The following is a 25,859-nucleotide window of genomic DNA, read 5'->3' on the forward strand; positions in this document are numbered from 1 at the left end:
GAATCAGCAGGTGGGGTGTCGTGTCCTCGGGCCGCCCTTCCGCTGCCGCCTTCTGCCCTCCGCGCCCTCTCACCGCCTGGTTTGGCCCCGATTTCTCCCCGTCGCCCTTGCCGTAGGTGCGGGACCCCTTTGTTAAGGCCAGAGAGAAAAATCCTAAACGCTTCACAAGGAACTACTCGCGCTTTTTTTTGGTACCTTTCAGATCTGCAAAAGCAAGCGGAGCGCGGAGAGCTGCTGCAGTCGCTGATCTTCGTCTTGCTGGTTTTGTGCTCTGTCCTGCTGTACTTCAGGGTGTCTCTCATGGATCCGGGTTTTGTTAAGTCTGAAGAAGAAGTGGAGGTATATCCCTTCATGAATGGAACAAAGTGGTGAGGCTATAAAATCTAGAGGCTTTTTTTCTTTTTCCCACTCTGCTAGGTAAGAGCAAGCTGAAACAGTTTCTGCTGCACTTGGCATTAAAAAAAAACATACACAGACCCTTGGGGATTAGGCCAGACAGTCTCTGATTCGTAGTCTGTTCAATAGGGTTCACTGACTTGGTGTCTTTTACACCACAGTCCGACTGTAAACGCAGGGAGGCATTTGAGCAAAGTCCTCTCCTGCATCAGAGGTGCAGTATCCTATGGAATGTACACATGACCTGTTTTATGTTAACGACCACTAAGTGGTACGAGTAGAAAAAAACCCCAATTGAATGGCAAGGTTGGGAGAAAGTGCTTTCTGCAGCTCTATTTATCGAACTGTTTATAGATTTGTTGCCCTCTCAGAGGACATGTACACAAACAAGTTACAGTGAAGTCAATGCAGATGCAAAGTTTCAGTAACAGAGGAGCCTGCTCCAGGTTTGCTGCCTTACAGATTGTGTAGGACAAAAGCATTGCCAATTCTAATCACTCATCATTAATGTAAGTGTTGGCTGTGTTTTGAATAAGTAGCACTGCTTGTACTGAAAAAACATCCTTCTTGTGTTTGGAAGTGAAGTATAACCTTGTTTATTTTTGTCCGAAAGTGTGACACTGGGATCAGTGTGGTATCTTGTCCACAATTATTTCTGCCTCTGTGCAAATGTTGTTTTGATGGTTACAGGAGCCTGTTCTCTCTCACTGTACCTTAATTGTCTGCAGCTTCTGTAGGAATTCTAAGGAATTATTTCGTTTAACCCTCCTAATGGCAGAGATAACCAGCACTGTGTAACTGTGAAAAGGATCCAGACTCAGTCACGCCAAGAGAGCAGCACACAAAACCTCCTTAGTCACTCCCTGTCTCTTTTTTTGTAGGCAGACAAGAGTGAAGAACAAAGCATGGTGACACCCCAGATTCCAAGTAACATTAAGATGCGTCGTTGTGGTTACTGCATGGTGAAGGTAGGCATTCATAACACACTAGAAGATAAGGGGATGACCAGTTTGCAAGCTAAACATTTTTTGGCAACATCTTTGTTCAGCTGCTGTCACCAGTGTTTGTTCTGCTCTATCAGTGCTGCTCACTGCTCAGTGGTTTGGAGGCATGGCAGATCTGATTAATTCTGTCATAGGGTCACCCTCCTGCTGAAAACAAACAGAAAAAGTAAATACAACTAGCAAATTGAATTGAGATACAGTCCCGAATTATAAAGTGATGCAAAGGAATTGTGTAGCTAAAGGTGTAGTAGTGATGGACAGTGGCACGTATGCTAGTTTTCCAAGGCTTGAACAAGTCACAGAAACAAGGACCATCTTTTGCCATGGGAAAATTGTAGTCTGCATGCTTACTGCCATATCAGACCTTATAGGAGTGTGAAAGAGGCTATTTTTGAAGATTTCTTGATAGAGAGTCAGAAAAGCAGTTGAGCGTGACATCTAAGAACTGCTGGTAGCTGTGAGCTTGGTTGGAGGCCTAAAAACAACAAAACATTAGCCTGAGTTGTAAAAGATAGCATGAAGGAAAAATTTGAGCAATTAAATTAGCTCTTAAACCAGTTTGCCTAAAGCATAGAAGTGCCTGTTTTCAGAGTGATCCTTATCAGTTTAATAAAATCAAGCTTTATCCCAGCTTCCATAAATTCCTTAAGAATGTCTACCAGGAGAAGCCAGCTTATTGCAAGAGGAAAAGCTGGTAAAACATATAAATATATGCTTCAAGGAAAAAATCCTAGGAAGCACATTCATACTACCTTCCTCTGCTGGGTCTTTCATCTTCTCTATTCCTGGTACTTGAGCTGCTTTCCTGTGCAAGTGTCTTGTATTCACACAGAGACCCTTCCCTCCTCTGTGCAGTCCCAGAAAGACATCCCATCCCTGCACACTTTCTTCAGTAGCTGTGGTCCTAGTTTTTCACCTCAATACTCTGTTGGTGCTTTCCTGAACAGAACAAACTGGCTCCATCTCCCTCCTTTGCACACTGGACTTCCTATAAATAGGCAGATAATAAAGAAAATTTATAGATAGAAGTAGTGGAGGAGAGTAATTTAATTTGAATCTCGTTTGGATCTGTACCAGGGGAAATCACGATTCCCTTGTAAACACACTGTCTTACCAATGTTTATGTTGTCACCTCAGAAGGGAGTGCTGTTGGGACAGCACTGCTGTTGAGGAAGATGGTACTGCATGATGTTCTGTACCAAACGGGGAGTTGACTCAATGGGCTAGTGTTTGGTTGGTTGGTTTTGTTTTGCAGCAACCGATGCGAGCCAAGCACTGCCAGCTGTGCCAGCACTGCGTCCGGCGTTACGACCATCACTGTCCCTGGATTGAGAACTGCGTGGGAGAGAAGAATCACCCCCTCTTCATCGTCTACTTGAGCGTGCAGCTTGTAGTTCTGCTCTGGGGAGGTCACGTTGCTTGGTAAGGCCTGGAGTCAGCTCTGAGATTGCTGGAAGTTTTGGTGCTCCTGGAGCCCCACTGAAGGGTTTAAGTAGAACACAGCAGTGACTGGAATGGCCTTGGATTGACTTTGTATCTTTACCCCCTTTTGCATCCTGGAGATCCGCTCTGCTGAGGGACAACACAGCTGATCAATAGCGGAGCAGAATCTGATAGTTTGTGTTTCAGTGTTCATCTTTGGTTAAAGCTTAAATTAACAGAATTAACAACAGGACAAAAGCAGCTACTTAATTTTGTTTCAGTTACCATAATACAATCTTTCTTTACAAATCGAAGTATTGGAAACTGCAGCAGGGTTTCACCTGTACGCCTGCTCAGGGCAGGCGTTAACTGAAGATGATTGTCTCTCTCGGCTGTCAGGGGAGCCAGCATCTTTTAAGCTTTAGAATCTAAGTCACTACTGGAGCAGTCTCTCAAGAGTTTATACTGTTTTGACTCTCTGCAGCGAATGATTATCAGAAGCTCACCAGTTACAAATCAAACTTAAATGTGCCAAGTTTGCTTGGCTTATGTAACTAGTTCTACATCTTTAACTGTGAATTTCTTTCTCTTTGAATTGAAAGGTCAGGCCTCTACTTTGAACAGTCCTGGGAGTGGCTGCAGCACAACATTCTCCTCCTCATGTCCTTCCTTGTGATAGTTATATTCACCATTGTTGTCCTGCTGCTGCTTATTTCACACTTCTATCTGATCTCATGCAACACCACCACCTGGGAATTCATGTCACATCATCGCATCTCCTACCTGCGACACTCTGAGCTGGAGAATCCCTTTGACCAAGGGGTAATCCTCAACCTCTGGAGATTCTTCTGTTCATGCCACCTCACTGCATGGGAGAAAATCTACTTTCACAGGAACAATGAGCCTGTCTAGTGGCAGTCGTACCTACCTGCTAGAGTGCCAACACAGCTGCAGGTGGCTGGGGAAAGCTTTGCTGATGCAGTCACTGCCGTTTCCTTGCATGGAACCTCAGTACATCATGAACTATGCAACCTGTTCCAAAACCTGTTCGTCCTGCAAATTACATTTCAAGGATAGTCAGGGTTATTTTTTATAGAACACGGTTAAAGGCGCGACACTGGTTCTGGGAAGGCCAGCAGAGCCGATTTCTGGACTGAGCAAAGGCATCTCTCTAAATTTACTTTCTTCTGTGAACTGATCCACACCTCTCCGGAATAGATGCAAGAGGAGTGTTCACTTCTCTTCCCCAAAGCTTCCTTCTCCTTTGCTGCTAGGGAACAGCAGCTATTACAGACAAAACCAGACAGAATCAATATAATTCCTGTGGCCTTTCTTCAACATAGTTCTCACTGTGAGAACCACAGTGCCTTTTGTCAGTAGTGTTGAGCATGTAATAGAAATATTTAAGTAAATATTTGGGCAGTCAAAAGCAAATTTCATTTTGACCACATGCCTTGAATTAATGCTTTTCACAAAGATTTGAGGCTTAAAGGTGTCAATGTGCATGAGAAAGAGCTGTAAGGCACCAAATTTACCTTATGAGATAATTAGCCTGTACTTTGTGATGCCCTGACCAGCTTCCTAACAGGTTTTTTTTCTTTAAGCTGATGGTGCTGTTAACAATTCACAGACTATTTTGAATCAAGTCCACAAAGAATGATACCATCCACTTTTCTTTGAACGTAAAAGTAATACTCGCCTGCTGAATTAGTTCTGCAGTTAACTTCATGCTCGAGGCCTTTCCTGTAGCTTCTGGGGAGAGAACCAGTAGCAGAGGTGGGTACTTCTTGCCTAGCTGAAAGTAATACTGTTAGTAATACTACTGCCTCAACGCATCACTAACATTTTAATAAAAGAATACAGTGTTTTAATGCAAGAGTAAAGATTCTAGATCCTGTGTGTTTCACTGAGATGAGGAGGTGCTGATAGCTTTCTAGGATGGCAGCAAAGCTTACTTGGGCTGTGGATTTTAGTCCTGACCCTTTTCTGTTTTAAAAAAAAAACCCAGCACCACAACAAAACCCGAGTTTAAATTATTTTGTGCTTTAATTGCCTTGGCTCAGGAAATAACACCAGCTCAAGCGCACATCTGGCAAGCTGCTAGGATGCACTCAGGGTTTCAAGTTGATGAGCACTCCTGAAGGGAGAGTGTAGTCACTAATACAGCACGACAATCCAAAAGCAGTTTAAAAACAGCAGAAGGATCCCTCTTTTGACCAACTCCAGAGTTTGTAATCTGTGTGGTCTGTTTGTTCAGGGTAGAAACCCCTATCAGAGGCTTATCAGAACACTAAGAATTGTTTTTATAACATCGTATACCATACAGAAAGGATTCTGCAGTTTGTTTGTGTCAGTGTGGTACCTGCTAAAGTATGGCTTATCTGCCACGTAATGATTTCTGGTTCTTCAGGTATCAGTCAGATAAAAATTTGTCAGCAGGTACACAGTTTTGCTGTTGGGTAATTATTTTTAAAATGCACCAGGATGGTAATTTACAGTCTTTTTTATTCTATGATAAACTATAAATTAAAATATGAAATACGCCTTTTTTGGTTCCTTATGCCTGTCTCTTTGAACCAAAGCTTTCACCTGTGCTACTTACCACTTTACAGAAGCCTTGACCTTAAGAAAAGTCACAAAACACACTGCAGGGGCCAAGAGCAAGCCAACCATTACTGTTGAAACAGGAGGGAGGAAAATGTTTCTCCTGCTTTAAAGGGGCCATTACACTGCAAGGCAGAGCAGGAGGTTGGAAGGATATTTGTACACAGGAATTTTCAGAAGCAGTTATACTTGGCTCTGAAAATAGGAAATCTAGGCTCAGTGTGAATCATTTCTGTTTTACACAAACATAGTTCTTACCTCTCTGAATTGTGAAGTGTTGATTTAATAATGACCAGCCTTGATTTAATAATGACAACTCACTAGTTGCACCCAAACCTTATCTCCAGTTACAACACAGCTGTGTTAGTTCAACTTCTGTCTACCCCTGGTGAAGACAAATCGAAAGGGTAATGGCTGTGCATCCCTATTTGTCACGTGTGATGTTTTATTTCCAGATACCCTTCCTCTTTTTGCCCAACAAGCTAACATTATGAATCTAAGAGAAGAAAATGTATCTTAACAATTACAAGATATGTTACCAGGCAAATGAAATCACCTTTAACTTACCAATTTTCCAATATTAACACTGTCATCATTTAGCTATCCCAAAAGAGACATAGGATATACACATTGATAAAATCTGTGGAGAGACAACCCTCCTGTGATCGTTTGTATGTGACAACTGATGACACTGTGCAATATGTACACAGACCACTTGAATGAGAAAGAAGAAAATACTACTACTGACATTTACAGAGAAAAATAAAACCCTGTCTTTTGAGCAGAATACGGTTAGTCCTGATCTGAAACATTCAGCTAACACAAAGGAGATGAAAAGCTCAAATTTCATTATAAGGAAAGGTATCTTTATTTTTTAAAAAACAGCATGTGCAAAGCTGTGGCTTTTTTATATAATTAAAAACAATAGCTACGATTTAGCATCCTCAGAGTAGAAAGACTCCTTATCCTTAAGACAGATCACTTGGATCATTATCAAATCCAAACATCATTGTCCTGGTTGTGTAAAAATCCATTCCTTCTCTGGCATACACACAGTTATGAGTAGGAACGGGCATAAAATCATTACAAAAAGGGAATGCTGCATATCTTTTGTAGAAAAATAGATGACAAGTGGCCATTCTCCCTGCTACTATGCAACTTTAAAAAGCCATGCTGCTTACTTGGGTTTTTTGCAAAGAGTAACCTGGGTTGCAGATATGATTTGATTTCATTAAATTAAGTCCAGTTTAAATTCCAAATTACCATCTATATTCAATGGCAGCAGAAGATACATCCAGCCAAACAGTAACTACTCCTTAAAGATAATAGACATCCAGTATCCCTCCAACAAATGAGGCTGAAAAAACCACAGTAGTTAATTCAGGTTGCAGGGCACTCTCGTCCTGAGGCCATCAGCACTACTTCTATGAATCCTGTTGACTCTTCCATTGCCCATGCCAAGTCCTCTCTACACTCTCAAGGTGGTAACAATCTGTTCATGTTTCTTACAGCACAGCAATCAAACATCTAAAAGGTGTCTGGAGACAAAGTCAAAGTCCTTGAAGACAGTCTGCTCCTTACGGGTTAGGAGAGCAACCTCCTCTGGAGGAGTAAGGATTGGCTTCTGTGATGTAAACTCTTCATCAAAGTTGCTAATGTCCGTCGGATCTCTCAAAGTGGGCACAAAAGGGGGCTTCAGAGTCCTGGCAAACAAGGCATCCCAATCAATCTCCTGTAAGAGAAGGAAGTGAACAGGACAAGTTGACATTAAGATTCTTTATGAAATGTGAAAGTGAGAGTGAGGATTGCAGCCTTCCTTCCGGAACATTTGCAACATGTTTTATTCCTACTAATTAAAATAATTAAAAAAAAAAACCAAACAACACACACACAAAAAAGAGAGAGAAATGAAAAAAGGTCCAAAACAAATAGCACAGTTGGTGCAAGCCAGGTAGTAGAGAGATTCCATAGAGCCTAAAGGCTGCTCTTCAGAACACTAAGAAACAGAGCTACAGCTCAAACTGCATTTAGGAGGGACAAAACTAAAGCACAGCTGTGGCTGGGTGGATCTGTGGACTTCCCAGCAACTTCTGCTGACATCCAAGTTCTTTTCTTATTCCAGTGCAAAGCCAGCCAGGGGCTTTAAGTCTAATAACTTCTGGCAGATGGATAATGACAAGGAGGAATAGTAACACCTTTGTCTGGAACAGACATATACCCTTGACGTGAAACAAATGTGTCTTTTACCTCAATTTCTCTTAGGATTCATGTATACCCTGCAAATGCGGGTGCCATCACGTAGACTGACTGGCGATCACTGTCATCACTAGACAGCATTTTTGACTGCTGCAGTTTGATTTTAAAAGGGGTACTTGTTGATGGCTCAAAAGGTAGCTATATTTGTATGTAGAAGTAACACAATCAGAAATAACAAACCGGCTCTGGAAGCTTACGGATCCCAGAAAACACACTTGGGGGATGTAATTTCAAACAGGAGTTGAAACACGTATTTCTGGATAGAGCAATGAGGCGCAACAGAAGCTACCACTGAGATTGCACTGACAACTAATGGAAATATGCCTCAACAGAAAGCAAATCACTCAGCTCAAACACAAGACATGAGGGGGAGGGATATAGTGAGTTCCTACCTTAAAATAGGGCTGGATTTTAATCTCTTCTGCATCATTTTCCCCTGCTCCCAGTCTACGCTCTGGACATTTCTGAAGAAGCTGCAGGAAATATCAGTTCAAAATTAAACAACAGGAACAAGGATGGACAGAAATTATGTTCTAGGGAGAAAAACAAAAGAATGGAGATGGAATGACCCTCGGTATCTTCTCGTTCTCACTTTGCAGCAAGGTCATAATCTGCTAGTAATAGCTCAGTCCTAGTTCCTTGCAAACAACTTGCCAACATCAACGAGATACCCGCTATAAACTGCACGAAGCATCTCATCCTAACCCTGCACCTGTGACTACTGGGTCACATGCAAAAACTGAATCAAGCCATCTCCACTGAACGTTTCTGACATTACTGCCCTTGAAGCCACGTGTCTCCATTTCAGACTTAGCAGCAACAGACCTCAGTAAGGAGCCTGCTTAGTCATCCTCAGGCAGAAGAATAGCATTTATGTAAAGAGAAGGAAATGAAAAATGTGTAAATTTTAAATGTTTCCTCAGTCTGTGTAGGCAGCTCCAGATTACACGCACAAACGCTACCCAGTCCTAACAGGGTCCCCCTGGATCTACTTACACAGTAAATGCAAATTCCTCATGCTCCCAGAGACCCATGAAGCCCATTACCTTACGGATTATAGAGAGTGCCTCGGATGAAAGGAATCGTGGATACCGGACTTCATCATTGACAATACTGTCAAAGACTTCTTCCTCATCATCTCCAGGGAATGGTGACTGCAATTGTGACATTTTATTATTTAATCCACATAGCACCCATTCCTCACTATTAAATAGGTATGAGAATAGCAGGGAGTTGTATGGATTAATTAGTGTTTGGCAGGCACTATGAATGAGAAAAATGTAATTTAAGTACTACTAAATAGTTGGCTACATTCAGCAAAATTTTATCTCAGGTGGTCAGGTACTACTCTCCCCAAGTCTGCTTAGAGAGGTCCTCTTAGAGAGAGGTGGCCTTACCTCACCAACAAGCATCTCATAAATGAGCACTCCCAATCCCCACCAGTCTACTGCCCGAGTGTACGAGATGTCTGTCAGGACTTCTGGAGCCAGAAATTCAGGGGTGCCGCAGAAGGTGTTTGTGCGGTCTCCAAAGCCTATTCCTGTAGAAGAACACTTCTGTAAAATCCAGCACTAGTTAGTAAATGGACTACATGCAGCCTCACCTTCTGAAAGCCAGCGTTTATCATTTGATACTCCAATGTTGTTAACAGGGCAGAGGTTCTCATCAATGCTTGTAAACACCAACAAGGAAGTATGAAACCTGAGGCCCCTAACAACTCCAAATAAGAAATATACAGACAATGCTTAAATAACCAGCAAAAGCAAGGAAACTTCCTGCAGATTCCATTGCTCATTTGCTCAGTTTTGTGGTATCCTATATTCTGTTTCCTTTGAACAAACAAGCACATTGTAAACTCCTTCATAAGTTTCCTGAAGATTAAGGGACAAAGTACTCTTTCCAAGTTCACCATGGCCAGACAGGTGAGGTTTTTTTCTTGTTTGGTTTGTTGAAGTTTTGTTTTGCTTTGGTTTTGGTGGGGTTTGTTTTATTGTTAAGATTGGGATGAATACAAGTTGCACACAAGCACCTCAGGATCTGTATTTGTGAACACATTACTAAAACCCAGATCCTAAACTGGCTCTGATGGTTCAATGTCAGTTTTACTAAAATCACTCACCTTCCTTACACAGTCCAAAATCTGCAATCTTCACAAATCCTTCAGCATCTAAAAGGAGATTATCCAATTTCAGGTCCCTGCAGGCAAAGGAGAGGAAAGAAAATGTTGGGTGAAGTCTGAGGATTGCCATCCAACATCTTTTTTTTTTTTTGCAAGAAGCAGAAGCTAGAGAATAAAATCTAAATTGTGTAAAGCCTACACTGGATTTAAATAATGTATTATTTGGAAGATTCCCTATTTATTGATAGTTTTCCTCTTAATGAAAGGATCACAAAGCAGCTTGGAGCCGAGTGGAGCTTATTCATCTGGAAAAGAACATCCCACAACAGCATAACAAATTACTTGACATTACAGTAAAAACGAAAGGCAGTGACTTACAGGTGCCCCCCAGAACGTATTGACATGTCACAGAGGATTAATCACCTGCAACATGTCAGATGAATAGCTTCTAGATGACTTTCTTTACTGTAAGCACGATGAACATGCTGATAGCAACAGGCAACAGGGAAAATAAAGACAGAAAGATTAGAAACCCCAGCCAGATAGTGAGCTCCAGACTTATAGCTACAGGAAAAATAAACTTCCAAGTTGCCGAACTATCTTACACTTGATTCTTTGCTGCATTACCTATAAACAATTTTCTTCTCATGCAAGAACTGGAGCCCCAAGACTACGCAGGCTGTATAAAACCTAAAAGAGAGAAATAGTTATCAGGAAACATATATGAGAATAAAGGTAAAAATTTATAGTGCCTGGAAAGTAGACTAATTCTAACTCACTGTGCCATATACTCTGGAAAGACATCTTCATGTATGCGCATCATAAGATCACCACCCGGAGTATATTCCATCACAAAACAAGCATGATGAGGTGTCTGGAAACAGGCAAACATGTTCACAAGGAATGGATGATCAGAAGAATTGACCACTTCAAATATTCGCTTCTCACAGTTCAAGCTGCCAGGATTCAAAGAAAGAAAACATCAGTGTTAAAACCCGGCAGAAAAGCCTGTTTTGAGAAAGACAGGATGAAGAAGAAAATCTTTACATCTTAAGTTAGAGAAATAAAAAGTGAGGGTTAGTACAATATTTATCTTACATATTTCCAAACCTTGAGTTTTAGAGTGTTCTTAAGGTTATTCCACCAGAAGCTAGACAGCAGCATGGTTACAAGTTTCCTTATTCCTGACTTTAGTTACCTGAGCCTTAAGGTCACATTTAACCTTAGCAGTACCACGACCAGTACACATCACACCTACTAGCACTCGATTGCAGGCGTGTTAATGTAGCCTCTGGCAATAGTACCATCTCTAAACAAAGCTCACCTATCAATTTCATCTCTCCTAATAATATCTTTTTTCTTCAAGGCTTTGATAGCATACAGCTTCCCAGTTGCCTTATATTGGGCCAGCAGAACCTGAAAGACAAAAGAAAAGCTGTACTTCAAACAAATCTGTTTGGATTACTTTGACTCCCATTGACACAAACTATTTCCATGCACTCCAGACAGTCATTCTCAAAACCAAGCTCGAGTAACTCCAAAAACGGAGCACATTTTTTCTGCTCTTTGTGCTGCAGCAGTCCAGAAGGATGTCAGTGTAAGTTATATTCTTTTCACAAACAGTAGTATCACAGCTGGCCCAGGGCTTTACAAACACCTCAGAGCTCTCACAGCAAGCCACTATGCACACAGCTTTTGGGAATAGAGCTATTCCACTAGTCATCACCATGATAACAAAAGGAATGGTAATGCTGTGCTTTATGAAATGAATTAGCACTCCCAGGACAGTTCTTTTGAAGCCACAAATCTTCAAGAGTTTTGACTGTTAACAACAGTTAGCTACTTGTGTGGTTGGGCTGGATTTGTTTTGTATATCTGCATCGCAACAAATCTTTTCTGTACTGCAATCTTTTCTGTATTCAGACTGGGAGGCAGAGGCCCATCTTCACAACCACAGTCCCACTGCCCTCCCCCACAAAGCGTACACCTCTATACTACCTTCCCAAAGTGGCCACGTCCCAACATAGCAATGCAGTGAAAGTCCTCAAGCTGAACTGTCCTTTTCCTGCAGACAAACAGAGAATTGCTGAGACAATACCCAAAAGATGCATATACAGATAACAAAGGAGTGTGTATTTGTGTTAGGAGAAGCAGCTCTGTATAGCAAAAGGGAAAGCAAACAGTTGTGTCAACTACTCCTCACCTAAACTGAAATCCTGAAAACTTAGACTTGCTGATGCTGTTCTGCCACTGAGGAAAGAAGCAGATAACCATTAAGATGAGGAAACTGTTACCAGTGGCAGCAGTCTGACTGCCATCTGTACTGGCAACAGGAGCAACAGTTCTGACTCTCCAAGGCTTGCTCTTTCGGTCACTTCCCATAACAGGATTAGTTCCCCTCCACCCCCATCCTTGGGGTAGGAAAATTAAATTTCGCCTACACTCCTTTCAGCAGGTTCAACAGCAATTGTGTTAATCAGACATGAACATGTATATCAAGTGCTAGTAGGACAAGGACATAAAAAGTAGTTCTCAAACAGGAATTAGAAATGAAGCACAGTGAGACAACAGACATAAGATGTCGCTGAAAAAAAAGTAGCTGAATAAAGAGATGCTATAGAATGTTATTTCAGCCACAATGTGTTACCAAGGAAACTCAGGCTGCAGAATTGCTTGGAAAGAATTAAAAAAAAAAAAAAAAGAAAGAAAAAAACGAACACAAACCAACCTACTCCCTAAATGCTTTAGTCCAGGATCATCTTTAAAAGGCAGCAGACACTCCATACTCCTCCAGTAAGTGAAATGAAGGGCTAAGTATCTACCCATGAAGGATTCAACCCCCTCCTCAGCCTCCTCAGAGAGAAGATAGGTAGGTGCCCGACTGTATCGTGACTACATGGTTTTGAAGATGGGACCCCTCAAAAGCGATAATGAAATTATAAATATAATTCTATGATCTGAACTGCAAGATCAGCTTAGATTTTGCTATTTGTGCTTTTGCGGTCAGTATTTGTTCTACAATAGTAATTTTTTTTAAGTTGTCCTGTTTTTGATATATTTACTGCTATGTATCCTTATTACATACAAATTATGTATATGTAACTGTCATAGACTATAAACAACTTACTCTTTTATGCCTCCCTACCTAATGAAAGACAATGTATCTTGCATATCAATAGAAACAGGAGTGTAAGGGATGCTGAAAGTGTTTCTAAAAATGTATTACTTAGAATACATACACAGCTAAATATGCTACACTAGAAAACTTCAAACACAAGGAAACACTTGAAGACAGTTAAGTGACTTTACCTTCTCCTAAAGTCATCTATGACATCACAGTGTACAGTCTATCAATAGGCTAAGTACTGGGGTTAAAGACCAGATAAGGTGCAGCAGACATTTGGACAATTAAAGTTCAGAGCAGACTTTTTCTGGTATTATCTACACTCAGCACTAAGTGTCTGCTGCTGAGAAACCAAAGCATACCTTGAACAGAATTTTATACTGCATGCTCAAAAATTTCATCCCAGTGCCTCTTTAATCTGTGACCCAAGACAGCCCACGCTGTCCACAGTTACCTTGGAGATGCCAGGATTGGAAATTCTGTTACAGCAGAGCTGCAAGACTTCTCAACATGCAGCCTCTTCAGACACTAGGAACAGAAAGAAAATTACAGTGTGTCATCTTCTGGAATTACCAAGTCAGACCTGAACACCAATATCCAAATTTCTTCCTCTGTCATGATCCAACATAACTACAGTTCTTGCAGTTGGTGATTGGCTTTGATTGGAGGGAAGCAACATGAAAGCAGATTGTCCATGGTCACACAAAACTATTCCCATGTAAAATATTTTTTGACAGGGTCAAACCCTTTAAAATAAATGCTTTTAAAAGTCTAGGATAAAATGTTTCCTATGTTTCCTTTCAAGAAAAAAGGCATCTCGTGCCAAAAAGAGTCACAATGACCAAAGAATGCAGTTTCCTCTATCACCAAAGCCAAATGAGAAAGCGTAAGATGTGGTAGAACACATTAACCATTGTACTACTCAAAACAATTTTCCTGCTCCTTTCTGTCAGAAAAGTAGAGCTCTTCTTGGTTTTGCCTGTTTTTTTTAACGACAAAGAACTTCATCTGGTCCTAAAAGCCTGCTGACCCTCCTTCCCCACTTTCTTTGTGCAGTCACCTGTTCTGTACTCTTGCCCTGAACTCCCAATGCTGACCTACCTCCCATTTTGCTTCTTCAAGAAAAGCACCTTAATTTAAAAAAAAAAAAAAAAAAAAAAAAAAAAAAAAAAAAAAAAAAAAAAAAGCGGGAAAAAAGGGGTGGGGGGAAAATAACAAAACGAAGAAGAGGTGCAACACTTCTGTAAAGACTCTATGCCAAAACAGCTCACTGGATTTTTGAATCCCTGGAGATCAGCCAGCTGATGAGGAGGTCCCTGCCTAAAGTACAGTTAATATCTCCAGTAGTAAACAAATAAGAAGAACCAGGCCTTGAAAGAATACCAGTCAAAAAAGAAAAGCCTCCCTATTAGCCCAGACAATTACCGGAGAATCTGCAGGAGACTGAGTTGATTCTTTGGAGTTGGCCATCAGAAAAACACGTGGAGGCTTGGGTGGTGCTTCATCAGCAAACGTAAATTTACCCACAGGAAAGTCACTGCATTTGTAAGACAAAAATTGAAGGAGATTGCCTTAGGGTAGAACATTGTATATTCAAAGTTTAGTTCAGCCCAATACACTGGACAACAGGACTCCCGGATTCACACCTGTGGAGTATCAACAAGACAAATGCTCTCCTAAATGAATTAAAAGAAAATGAGCTATTAAGTTGGTGATGGTTACACTCACATTCCAACACTAGCTCTCTGAAGTTACAGAATTAATGAAACATAGGTGTGTAGAAATTAGTCACTATGATCAAGAATTAAAGGAAGTCTGGGCTTTAATAGCAACACAGTAGCATCATAGAATCACAGACTGGTTTGGGTTGGAAGGGACCATAAAGATCATCTAGTTTTAACCCCCTGCCATGGGCAAGGACACCTTTCACTAGACTAGTTGTTGCCTCAAATTATTTTTTTTTTAAATTTTCTAGGTCTTGTGAATCAGTAAGAATAGTCTCTTTTTACAAAATGATTAATTCTCTAAAGATTAATTCCAACAATTTAAAAATATTATTGGGGGGGGGGCATTTTCTTCTACAGCATATGTGAAAGCTTAGCTATGTGCCTTCCGAGTGCTACATTATGCTAGGGGTTGTGGTACATACAACCTCTTGAAAGAAGAGCACATTTTTATTATACCACAACAATCATATTGTGACCTTGCATAGAGTTCAGTTACTATACTGGTGAAGATATTTAATGAGTGCAATTTTCTTTCTTTCACAGTGCAGAAACAGTCCATCTTTTTGTGTGTATAAAATAACTTTGAAAAATCTGCTTTTGGTTTGGTTTTGGGTTGGTTTTGGGTTTTTTTTTTCAGTGTTTACTTATCACCACTTTAATGCCCACAGATCTTACTGCAGAGGAAGAACAATCTGCTGAAGTTCCCTTGGCTCTGGAACACTGCTGCTTGTTAGGACAGCAATTCTGCATATCAGTCCAACTGCTACCAACAAATCAGCCACAACGTATTGAACACTCCACTAAGACCACGTCGTTTCAGGCAGCACTGGCTTTTCTCAAAATCCTGAATTAAGTTCCACAGATGCATTTTTCTCATTAGTACCGTCCTCCACCTCAGTAAGGTGCGACAGGTTTTTAAGATCTATCCTACCCCCGTTCCAGAGCATCACCCAGCAACGCTCAAGAACATGACTCACCTGCTCAGTTTGGACACTGAATCAACATGACTTTGTGGGGGAACTGGAGAGAAGTCTGTGTGAATGGGATCATGAAGTGGGGGACTCAGAGTGCTCATGGAACTACACGGAGGGAGGAAACTCATCATCAGGCGACCCCAAGCAGCAACACTTATGTTCATTTGAGGAGCTCGGAGAAATTCCTTCCCTGGAGGAGTCAGAGTCAAAATACCAGCAAGGTTACAATGCACAAATTACAATCTCACATACTGTTAAATTATTGTTTTCACACACACACAGGTTACTCAGAAAGGTAGCCCACCTTAGGGAGAATGGGCTTCTTTTCAGAAAAGAAAGTTCAATAATGATGATGATGAAACATCTATTATTTCACCTAAGTTCAACTCCACGTAATATGACAACAATCCTCAAGTAGAAATTGCATAAAACATTAAAAATTGATTTTAAGTCATGTTTTCATTTATTTCAACACTGCATTTTAATCATGCAGCCTGTTAACAGAAAGTTTCTGAAAATATCTTAAAAAGAGTAAAATATTTGGGAGGTTTTCAGTATTTTTTACTACTTCCTGAAGAATATAAATATAAAATCTCATTTATCCCCACTGCCAGGAGTTCTCAGTATGTAAAGTATTACCTTATTTATCTTCACAAGAAATAATTTATAGACAAAAAAGAAAGCATGCAAGTTATTCCAGTCCCTAAACTATTAATCTGAGATGGCAGCTCTAAAGACCTGACAACCAATCAGTAGCCTGTTCACGCTACAGTCTTCTGTAGTTCACAGTTTTCCAGAAAACCTTTCAGTATCAGTTCATCAGTAAGAGCATTGCTGGTTAAATTTGTAAAGTCTGAGTCCTGGATCTTGCTAAGAAGTCTGTTAAATAACTAGTAATTATATCTTCCTAATAATGTTAATTGTGAATAGAAACACAGTACCAGTATCACATTACACACCACGCTGCAGCCAGGCTGTCTGCACTTTTTGTGACTGAACAAACCTTCACATTCTAACAAAGCCCCCTACTTACAAACGGTAATTAGCAAGTGTTTTAACGTCTCACAAATTTAAGGAGACAGGACTGCATGCTAGCCTGCTGGTGCAAACCCCTGCCCTCACCTACACACCCTACAGAGTAAGCAGTCAGTTCTCTAGCAGCTCACCTTTCTGTTTGGGGAAAATGCGTTTCTGCCGCTGCAGTCTTGGCTTTCTCTCAATGACAGGATTACAGAACATCACCTGTCAGAGAAGCAAAGGGAATTTGTCAGGATTCTTCATTTACACTGTGAACACAAACTTTCACACATGCCTGCTCTCTCATCAATTCTTCCATTCATATCTATTTGGTAAGTTAGGAGTCACTCCCATAGCCTCCAGACTGCATTATGCTAGCTTCACCCTCTAAACATCTGTTACTTCAACTGTGGTTTTAGCTGTTGGAATTTTCTGCTAACTTAAGTGCAGAAACCCCCCAGCATTAAGACCAATTCATACCCCAAACAAGATTAATCTAATTTGTAAAGCCATGCATAATGAACACAGCCATTTGTAGGGCAAAAAAAGGAATAGTCCGTGGCACAGAAATAAAAGACCAACCAAACAAAAACAACCCCCACAAAACAAAACCATAAAAACCAAGAAGGCAGGGAGAAGAGGCAAGTTTTGGAAAATGAGGTCAAGATCCTACTTCTGGAAAAATAACCACAGGAACTTTCATCACAACACAAAGGAGAAAGTACTGTGGCTTTTAAAGGATTAACTGGATGATCTCTTCATTGATAGCACTTCAAACTATTATTAGCCTCAGAAAGATGATAAAATAAGCATACCCAGAGGGGATTTGGATCTCTCATTCTACAGTCTCTGTGATTCAGTTCTGACCATTAAGCCATATGTTTAATTAAAGTGTCACTGATGACTCATAACGAAAGCAAATAAAACCCAACAGATTTCACAGCACACACACATATAATTACAGTGGAGCAGCTGAAGAGTCACTATGGGCTATGGCATGTATACATCTAATATATCATGTTCCTTAAATGTGATTGATGCAAAAGGATTTCAGGTGTCATTCTACCCTTCTAGGTTATTGCTCCTTCCACTCCTTGTATCCTGGGTTGAACAACTGCTTTCAGGGCAGGCACCCTAAACAGAGAGTTCTCTGAAAAAAAAACCAAAGCTTACACTTATACCTCTGCAAAAAGCATTCCTTGGGGTTCGAGTGAGAGGCACATCCCGTGACGTTCGTTATCAAGGAAATCATCCAAACGTAAAAACTTCACTGCACATAGTTCTCTCCAGTCTCTCCAATAAATTGCAATTTCTAGCTCACGAGACTGGGGGGATGGGTAAGTGTTCGGGGAGGGGGGAAAAAAAAAAAAGGCAGAAGAGTTACATACTGACCCATGCTCTGCAAATGCCACACACATGCTGTTGTGAAAAAATCAGTGAACTAAACAGTCTGCAGAAGAAAATTCTTTAATCCTTCTGCTCCCTGCTTTTTCTGATGTTTTCAGATCTTCATAGCTACAGACCCTCTTGGAGATGGCCGCCTTGGTTCCCCATTTCAGAAATCCCTGAGAGAGCCACTTAGCTGGTAAGATGTAATACAAGTGCTCAGATGAAGAGAGAAGGACAACAGATGCTGTTCAGGCTGAGTATCTGCCAGAGATGCACTGCCTTCAGGGGAAGGCTAAGATAACTGGCACGTAAAAGGACATGTACCAAGTTGAATGAAGTGGAATGGCAGCTGAACGAGCAAATCAGGTAAGGTGAAATGGAAAAACAAATAAAACACAGGGAATCTGGGGCAGACTCACCCGGTCCAGCTCAATGACAAAGCTCTGGTCCCACGCCTGGTTATTAACTGGTCCCCAGTTTGTTTGGCCAACCACTTTATTGTCCACTTTGAGCACAGCAAGGACCTCATCTAGTCAAAGGAGAAAAAAATGGATTCTAATACTTTACCAAAGAAAAATTCTCAGGCTGAGTGTGAATATTGCAATCAAATGTCGTTTCCAGGAGAGTACTAGGACCACCAAGTATAATGCAATTCATTCTCCCTCTTAAGTTTTGTAGAAAACAGGTGTCTTATAATTACACTCATACCAGGCTAACCTAGCAGCATGATGAGAAGCCCCCACGCTCCCATATGCTGCTCACAATTCAACAGGGAACCCCATACTCACTACATGGCTCTTCATTCCGCAGGTACTTTCCTGCTACGCTACGGCCATGGATGCCCAGGCCAACTCGTGTTCGGGAAAGAGATCTCAAATCACTTGGGCTGCCACAGATGGGAGAAGAACTAGTCATTCGAGAACGTCCTGGAACATTCTCCAGTAGATCCTGACACCCCATCAGTCTCACTTCCAATGTTCCTGAGGAATTTTAGGAGAGTAAAGAATATTATTATGTAAAAGATAAAGTGATTCCAGTCAGCCTGTCCTCATAGGGATCCAAGAATTTGTCAGATGCATGATTGCTTGTTTAATAGCTCACATTTACCCCAGATTAATAAGACTGCAAATCCATATGATCAGAAAGCTCTGGCTGGCCTAGAGGACATAAGCCCAGTTCCTAGAAAATCAAGGGTCCATATAACAAGAGGCTTTACAACAATGAGAAGAAAAGCAACTCGTTTTTCCCTCTGTCCTCTTCACAACATGCAGGATTTATGTACCTGTGAGGGCTGTAGGTTTGATAACTGAAGTGGGTTGGATGCTGCCATGTTGTGCTCCCAGGGAAGAAGTATTTACTAGTTCCTGCTTGATGAGTGCTCTTTTTGGGTGATCGGGAGAAAGCTCGCTAAGCTGGTGTTCCAAGGACAAGCGCAACAGGTCAATCTTCTGAGAGGACTCTTGCAAACGACTCTGAGCCTAGCATCATGAAGTAGAACAGAAAGCAGGCAGAGATCTTCAATGTACAGCCTCAGTCCAAGCACTATTCATTCTTTATGAACTACGAGAGCAAGCTTCAAAAAAAGCCCAGATAACATCTTACTAATAAAGGAATAAGATGAAATATTTTCCCATAGATCTTGACCATCCCATCAGTGTCACTGCTGATGCTCCTGAGAAATTTCACCAAAGCAAGGAACACTATCCCCAGAAGTGAAAGTGATCCAAATCAGTCTGTCCTCACAGAGACAAAGGAACTTTCTAAATTAATAACTTGTGGTTAACTCTACTCTTTCATCCTAAATCACTAACACTGAGGCATGAAACCGTCCTCTCAAAAAGGCTTAAGTGCTTACCTCAGCCAAAAACTTACGATCCTGTACCCGACTGCCTCCTAGGATCTTCAGCACATTTTTTGCCCCCTCAGCTACAGCAGCTTCAATGCGCAGGTGATGTCTCAGCTCCTCAATACGCAGCTCCAAAGCACTGATGGTGGTCCCCATCCTCACTGGCCGTTTGGAAGATAAAATATGGCAAGGATGAAAGTTGACTGAGTATTGTGGATCTTAGGGCTTTGACCACATCTGTTCTGGGCTGTATCAGTTACTTAAACCACCTTACCTGCTGGATCCACTGTATCTTCCATTCCTCCTGCTGACTGAGATACTTTTACAATGTGCATGCGGATTATTTCAATCTTTGTCTTGCTGTCCTGAAGCATCTGCTGAGCTGTAGCCAGCAGCTTCCGCTCCTGCCAAAAAGAAAGCATAGAGAGAGCACCATGCTCATTAGAAATGGATTACAATGATGTGTTCACGTATGAGAATGAGGTAGTACCTGCAAGAAGGGACATAAATGATTCTGAAACAGCATACACAAGCAGTTATGTAAAGGAGACACCACCGAGGATCAAAGACTTGGAGATCACTATCTCCATCTGTAGAGGGAAGGACAGGTCGAGGACATGTCCAGTTAATACCAAACCTTGCAGTCACTGAGACTTGTGGTTCACTGGTTGACTGTGCTTACAGTGCTTTGGGAGCAGAGGTTTTGACCAAACAAAAATATCACTACCCTCTACACTGCTGGTCTTACTGAATCTTAATTCATAATAAGCCTAGAGGTTTTTTTTTTTAATTATCCTTTAACTTTTAGATACGATTATGCCAAACTCAAAAAGTGAGATGAATATGAAGCCAGTAAAACTCTGAAAAATTTTCTCACTCAAAAGAGACACCACATGTTGCGCTCTACCCTAAACAACCTAGTAATATCAAAACATCACATCAACTCAGTGTACCATACCAATGTTTTTTTAACTTTTTTTTCCTCAAATCAGTGACTGAATGTAGCTTCCCAGGCTTGGAACAGTTTTTCTAGTGATAGCACTTCTACCATGCCACTTCCTATGAGGTAGTTTTCTCTGGCTCAAATCTGCCTCTAACGAGAGACACTGTGAGCACTGGGGTTAGATGCATTGCCAGCTCTGTGTTGGCATTTAGCCAGCTAAGTTAAGCATCTCATCCAATGTAGTAATATAGAGCCTGTAGCTGGTAGGGAGAAGTAGGTCTTTCCAAAGGGACGTTCATTTATTCAAGAACGATAACACAAGCCACTCTCTAGGTACCTAGCACTTCCCACTGAGACTACAGAAGGATTTACATGGCTAAGTTAAAACAACATGATTCCCAACTCTATCATTAATACCACTAAGCAACATTCAAGAGCAGAAGCACAATGAGCATCTGCCATGTAAGAATTGCCAAAAGGATCAAAACTGGCAGACTATGCCTGTCTGTCCAGTCTAATAACTCCCCTCTCACAGTGATCACCGCCAGATGCTTTAGAAACAGGCACAGGCAACCACATCACAGGCCAAAGTGGAATAAAGTAGACTTTGAGAAAAGCCTTTTCCTAACATCCAGCAATTACACATTGGATTAAGTTCTTGGCAAATGAAACATGCACCATTCAATTCATTTTTGATGCCTGCTAAATTCTTGAAATCTGTAACACGTTGCAGTAAGTCTAATGCACAATTGCAGTATTGGCTGTCCTGTGCAGTAACACAGCACTCTGTCACTATGCTGAGAACCAAAAAGCAGAGATAGGACTCAGTCAAGCAAGATTCACAAATTAATTTCTTTTACACACCAATTATCAGAGAGACTTTTTGTGTAAGGATTTTAAACACAAATTTTGACCCAGGAATCCACGTTCCCAAATGGCTGCTTCTTCCTGCTTACCTTGGATGTTGAATACATTTGGATCATGTTCTCAGCTCCTTGTTTCACTTTCATTTCAACATGCAGCTGCTTTTTCAGAGCTTCTACCTTCCTCGCCATGGGGTCTGGGTTTCTATCCCAGAGACAAGGATCTGGAGATACAGATCCATCTGCACAAACAATACAATCGATACCATTAGTCATCTTTTCTTGTGTCATTTCGCTGGGTTATAGATGGGTTACTCTACAAAAGAAGGTTAGGCTATAAAATAAGATACAAAAAGGTCTCATCTACAAAACTGACTGCAAAACACTGTTTCAAATGAAGCTCAAGCTCCCATCAGTAAATATTTCTTAGTTTATCAATGAACCCATCTTAAAAAGCACTTCCAATTTTATACTCATTCATCCTCTAAGATACTTGGATGTTCAACTGCCCCAAAACACTTCAAATCTCTTCAGTTCCACATACAACCTGCTCCTGAACACTGCTCATGCCCAGCACTCTCAGCTGGTCATCTGCCTACGCTGATCCCTCCTGTTGCCTCCTCTCACCTTTACTGCCCCATTCTCAACTTTTTACTGCGCAGAGCATTTCATCAGCTAAATACCAACAGAAGAAACTCCTGCTACTTGTGAGCTCGCAACAAAAAATTGTAGTGTTTCAGTATTTATATATATTGAATTGATATAATAATTTTCTTGTCAATCATGACCCAACACCTACCTGTCTTACTCTCCTCTTTGTCTGTTATTACAATCCTTGCATTAAGCTCCTGAAGTTCCCAATGCAGTTGCTCCAGTTTTCGGTTGGAAGACTTCAGCACATGCTCTATATGAACAAGATTCTTCCTGTCTGTTGTCGCTTTGCGCAGGTTTTCTGCTCCCTCTTTAATCTTCAGCTCTTTCTGTATAGCACGGCGAAGTAGTTCCTTCTCACCCTCCAGTTTTTGCTGGAAGCTTGGATCCATTAAGTTCACACCATTGCCCAGCTGCAAGTGACAGCTGCCCTGCAAGCAAGCAGTGTTGGGCCAAATAATTTCAGAGATTACACAGTTCTACAATTTTTATAATACTGTCATTTCATTTAGAATCTGGTTCACATGAATTCTGAAGCCAATCTTTTCACCAAATTTTCAAGAAGACCAGACCTATATTTAAATTGCAGAGGACAGAACACAACTCTGATCTTAACATGCCTTAATATGGTTTTAAACCATAATGGAGAAAAATCTTCACCTTACTCATCTCCTTGTTATTTAATGCCTATACACATCTTTATTCTCCAAGTTTCAAAGCCCAGCCAATCTTTGCCCTTGTTCTGATTAACAAACATTAACTTTTACTAGTATGATTTAGTAGATACAGATTTTTATCTGAATATGTTGATGCGGACTGTTCAAAAACAACTCTAACCTGTTAAAGCTTTTTAGGAATGTCACAAGCATGCATTAGCTCTCAGTTGTTAACCCTGAAGAAGAAAAGTGTAAAACCTACAGCTGTTTCCACAAATGAGCAAGCAAAAGAGTAAGCTTAACTTTCTGGTGTATCTAAAAAGGAAACCAGACTGTTGCCTCAATCTCTGTTCTTGAGATTTACAGTCTTAGTAAGGCCGATTTAAAGCACTGATTATTCTCAGTTGCATTAGTAGCATTCAGGCTTGTTCTGGGCTTTGTTTTACATCATTTTCAATACTACTTGTTCTAGTGATATATGCCTCATCAACAGCTCTGGACATACACAGTACAGGCAGTAGCAGCACAGATGTATCTCACTGACTGAATAAGCACTGAACTCAGGCAGGAGCTGCAAGAGCTTTATCCACGAGGATGTTACCTAAAACCGTAACAAACAGATCTGAGCAAGAGGTTATGCTCTTCTCTTCAACAGGAGGAGGCATTCAGAGCATATATATTAATAACCTAACATTAATGACTCATCATACTCCCTGCTTAAATGCAAAAGAAACCATTGCACAGTCCAGCTCCACTACACTAACCAACCTAATGTTACACAGCACATCAGTGACTCAAGACAGAACTTGGGTATCCCAACTTGCCTTCACACTCTTTTGATCGGCTGACCACATTTCCAACAATAAACCACACTAGGTTTTTGTCACTTGTGTACATTACTGCACTTTAAGAGTGTGCTGTGCATCCAAAACCTATGCCACTCATACAGAAACAATTGTTTAATCATATTAGTGTATTTTGTTATGCAGCTCAAAGACCCAACCAAACATCCTCAGTTTTTGCTACAATTTCAGTCTAATAGCTAAACCATTGAAGAAGATTTAAGAAAAAAACAATCTATTTTAAAGTTGGCCTACAACCAAGTTGGGTCTGCAACAGATACACAATATCCAAAATAGGAGTTGTTCAGATTGTAACTAAACAAAAAGGTTCAGATTAACATCCTGAGTCCAGGAAGTTCTCGCCCAATTAGTAAAGCCAGGAACTAAGCCAGAGCTTTGAAAAACATCCAAAGTTTTGTGAGGAAGAACTTGAATCATGGAGTTCCTGAGTCACAGGCAACCTTTACCAGCTGTGAGTTGGAAAATCAGAAAACTCTTTATCCAGTCTATAGCAAGTGACTAAAAGGAGATCACTGGTTAAAATTCTCATTTAAATATTTAGAAAAAGCATTTTTATTTATTTTCTATCCAAACTATGCAAATTGGTATAAGCAATCCACACCCTGGATCTGCTCAGAGCAATGGAACGAGTAGTGGTGCAAGAGTAATGCCAACACAGGGTACTGAATACAGAGACCTGGCTATTGATTCCGAGAACAGGTACAGTCTGGGCAGCTCTTGGGTCAATTTTTCTCCACATCACCCTCTGCCAAGAGCTAGTCTAACTACCAGTTAATGCACCATGCTAATATTCTAAATATATTTAGAGTGTAAGCATGGTATGTTTTACTGGACCCTTCTTTCCCTCTATGGACCAGAGAGTGCCATAACATTGATGCTGCACCAGGAAAGTAAAATATTCTATTATTGAGGAGGGTGAGAAAGTTGAATTTGTATTAGGGTTGATCCATTTTGCATTCTGACTCAGGAATTTCGATAGGGCGTCAGGATACTGCCACAGCCCGTGCTGCAGCTGTTCTTGGGTTGCCAGGGAAGGTCAGTCCTTCGGGGTATGTCTCCAACGCAATCCTTAAACACGTTTGCAGAGAAATAACGCAAACCAGCTTAAATTAGCTTGCTTTTGGTACTTGTAGTGAGGCTGCCAGAACTCACCCAGGGCTTCCGCTAGACTCATGTCATACCGAAGTGTCTAGACTGCTTCCTAAGTAGCAAAACTTTCAGCAGTATCAAAGTTGCACTGAGTCCTCTGGATTGCAGCTCAGGGAGATCCCATCCCATTCCCCCTGTCGTTATTCCCAGCCTGGCAATGAGCTTCACCTGCACAAAGCCCAGAGCAGACCTGGCCCTTACAGTTTGGCCACTAACATAAAAACTCATTTACAATTTGATTTAATGAGCTAGTGATGAGGATGCCATCCTCCCTGCAGGCCACACGTGTGCACCGGGACACTTTAAATCGCATCTTTCACAGCAGCTTTGTGCTGTAGGGCTGAGACCTGCGTCGGACAGACTCACACTGACTGCATTCACTTTTTATGAGAAAAAGCCACTAAAAGGTTTGGAAAAAGGCAATTGCGATCCTGTGTGGAGCCAGTCCCCTTTCCAACTCCGGGTTGTGCAAGAGTTAGTAAGGGTGGAGAGCTGCGGGTTCAGGAGATGGGGAGAGCGGGTTGGGCGGCAGCGCGGGCTCTTTGTGCCGGTCTCTCCATCCCTTCTTTCCCAGATTAGGCTTGAAACGCCTCAAGGAAAGAGGGCAGGGCATCTCCTCCACTCCGGGGAGTTTATTCCAGAAATGAATGTTTTTCCCAGCACGGAGGCTGGCTGGCTGCCCTCCCCCGGCTCCCGTGTGCCAGCCCCAGCAGCCGCCTCGCCTCCCACACCTCCTCGAAGCCGAGAGGGCATTTCCGCACTGGGGACCAACTCGGCCCGAGCCCCATTTCGCTGAGGCGAGCGGAGACATTTTTAGGGGATCCCACCTGCTTCGCCCAACCTCTCCCACCTCCCC

The 25,859-nt window shown here is 41.4% G+C and overlaps 2 protein-coding genes across 3 annotated transcripts in view; one reads left to right on the forward strand and one right to left on the reverse strand.

Annotated features, from left to right (window-relative positions):
* ZDHHC12 (zinc finger DHHC-type containing 12) overlaps positions 1–5,366 on the forward strand; it is a 6,983-nt gene extending 1,617 nt beyond the window's left edge. Inside the window, exons 2-6 of the mRNA XM_026860671.1 lie at positions 11–116; positions 203–339; positions 1,278–1,364; positions 2,656–2,822; positions 3,425–5,366. Of these exons, the coding sequence (XP_026716472.1) occupies positions 11–116; positions 203–339; positions 1,278–1,364; positions 2,656–2,822; positions 3,425–3,734 (807 nt within the window). The 3' untranslated portion in view covers positions 3,735–5,366. The remainder of the gene's footprint in view (positions 1–10; positions 117–202; positions 340–1,277; positions 1,365–2,655; positions 2,823–3,424) is intronic.
* A 927-nt stretch (positions 5,367–6,293) lies between these two features.
* On the reverse strand, positions 6,294–22,763 carry PKN3 (protein kinase N3). Of its 2 annotated transcripts, XM_026860190.1 has the most exons (21): positions 22,484–22,763; positions 21,778–21,926; positions 20,153–20,282; positions 19,888–20,039; positions 19,315–19,510; positions 18,821–19,012; positions 18,452–18,561; positions 17,825–17,968; positions 16,793–16,868; positions 15,630–15,816; positions 14,351–14,462; positions 13,380–13,453; positions 11,800–11,866; positions 11,126–11,217; positions 10,581–10,757; positions 10,429–10,491; positions 9,802–9,878; positions 9,080–9,222; positions 8,729–8,836; positions 8,075–8,155; positions 6,294–7,158 (listed from the first exon to the last, which is right to left on the reverse strand). In XM_026860190.1, exons 1-21 carry the CDS (start codon positions 22,725–22,727, stop codon positions 6,946–6,948), a joined length of 2,787 nt encoding a protein of 928 aa, XP_026715991.1. In that variant the 5' UTR covers positions 22,728–22,763; the 3' UTR covers positions 6,294–6,945. The 2 variants fall into 2 exon arrangements, with proteins under 2 accessions (XP_026715991.1, XP_026715992.1); XM_026860191.1 differs by lacking the exon at positions 18,821–19,012.
* Between the last annotated feature and the right edge of the window lie 3,096 nt (positions 22,764–25,859).

Source organism: Athene cunicularia, assembly GCF_003259725.1.
Source record: "Athene cunicularia isolate RWA chromosome 17 unlocalized genomic scaffold, athCun1 chr17_part1, whole genome shotgun sequence".
NCBI classification, from domain to species: domain Eukaryota; kingdom Metazoa; phylum Chordata; class Aves; order Strigiformes; family Strigidae; genus Athene; species Athene cunicularia.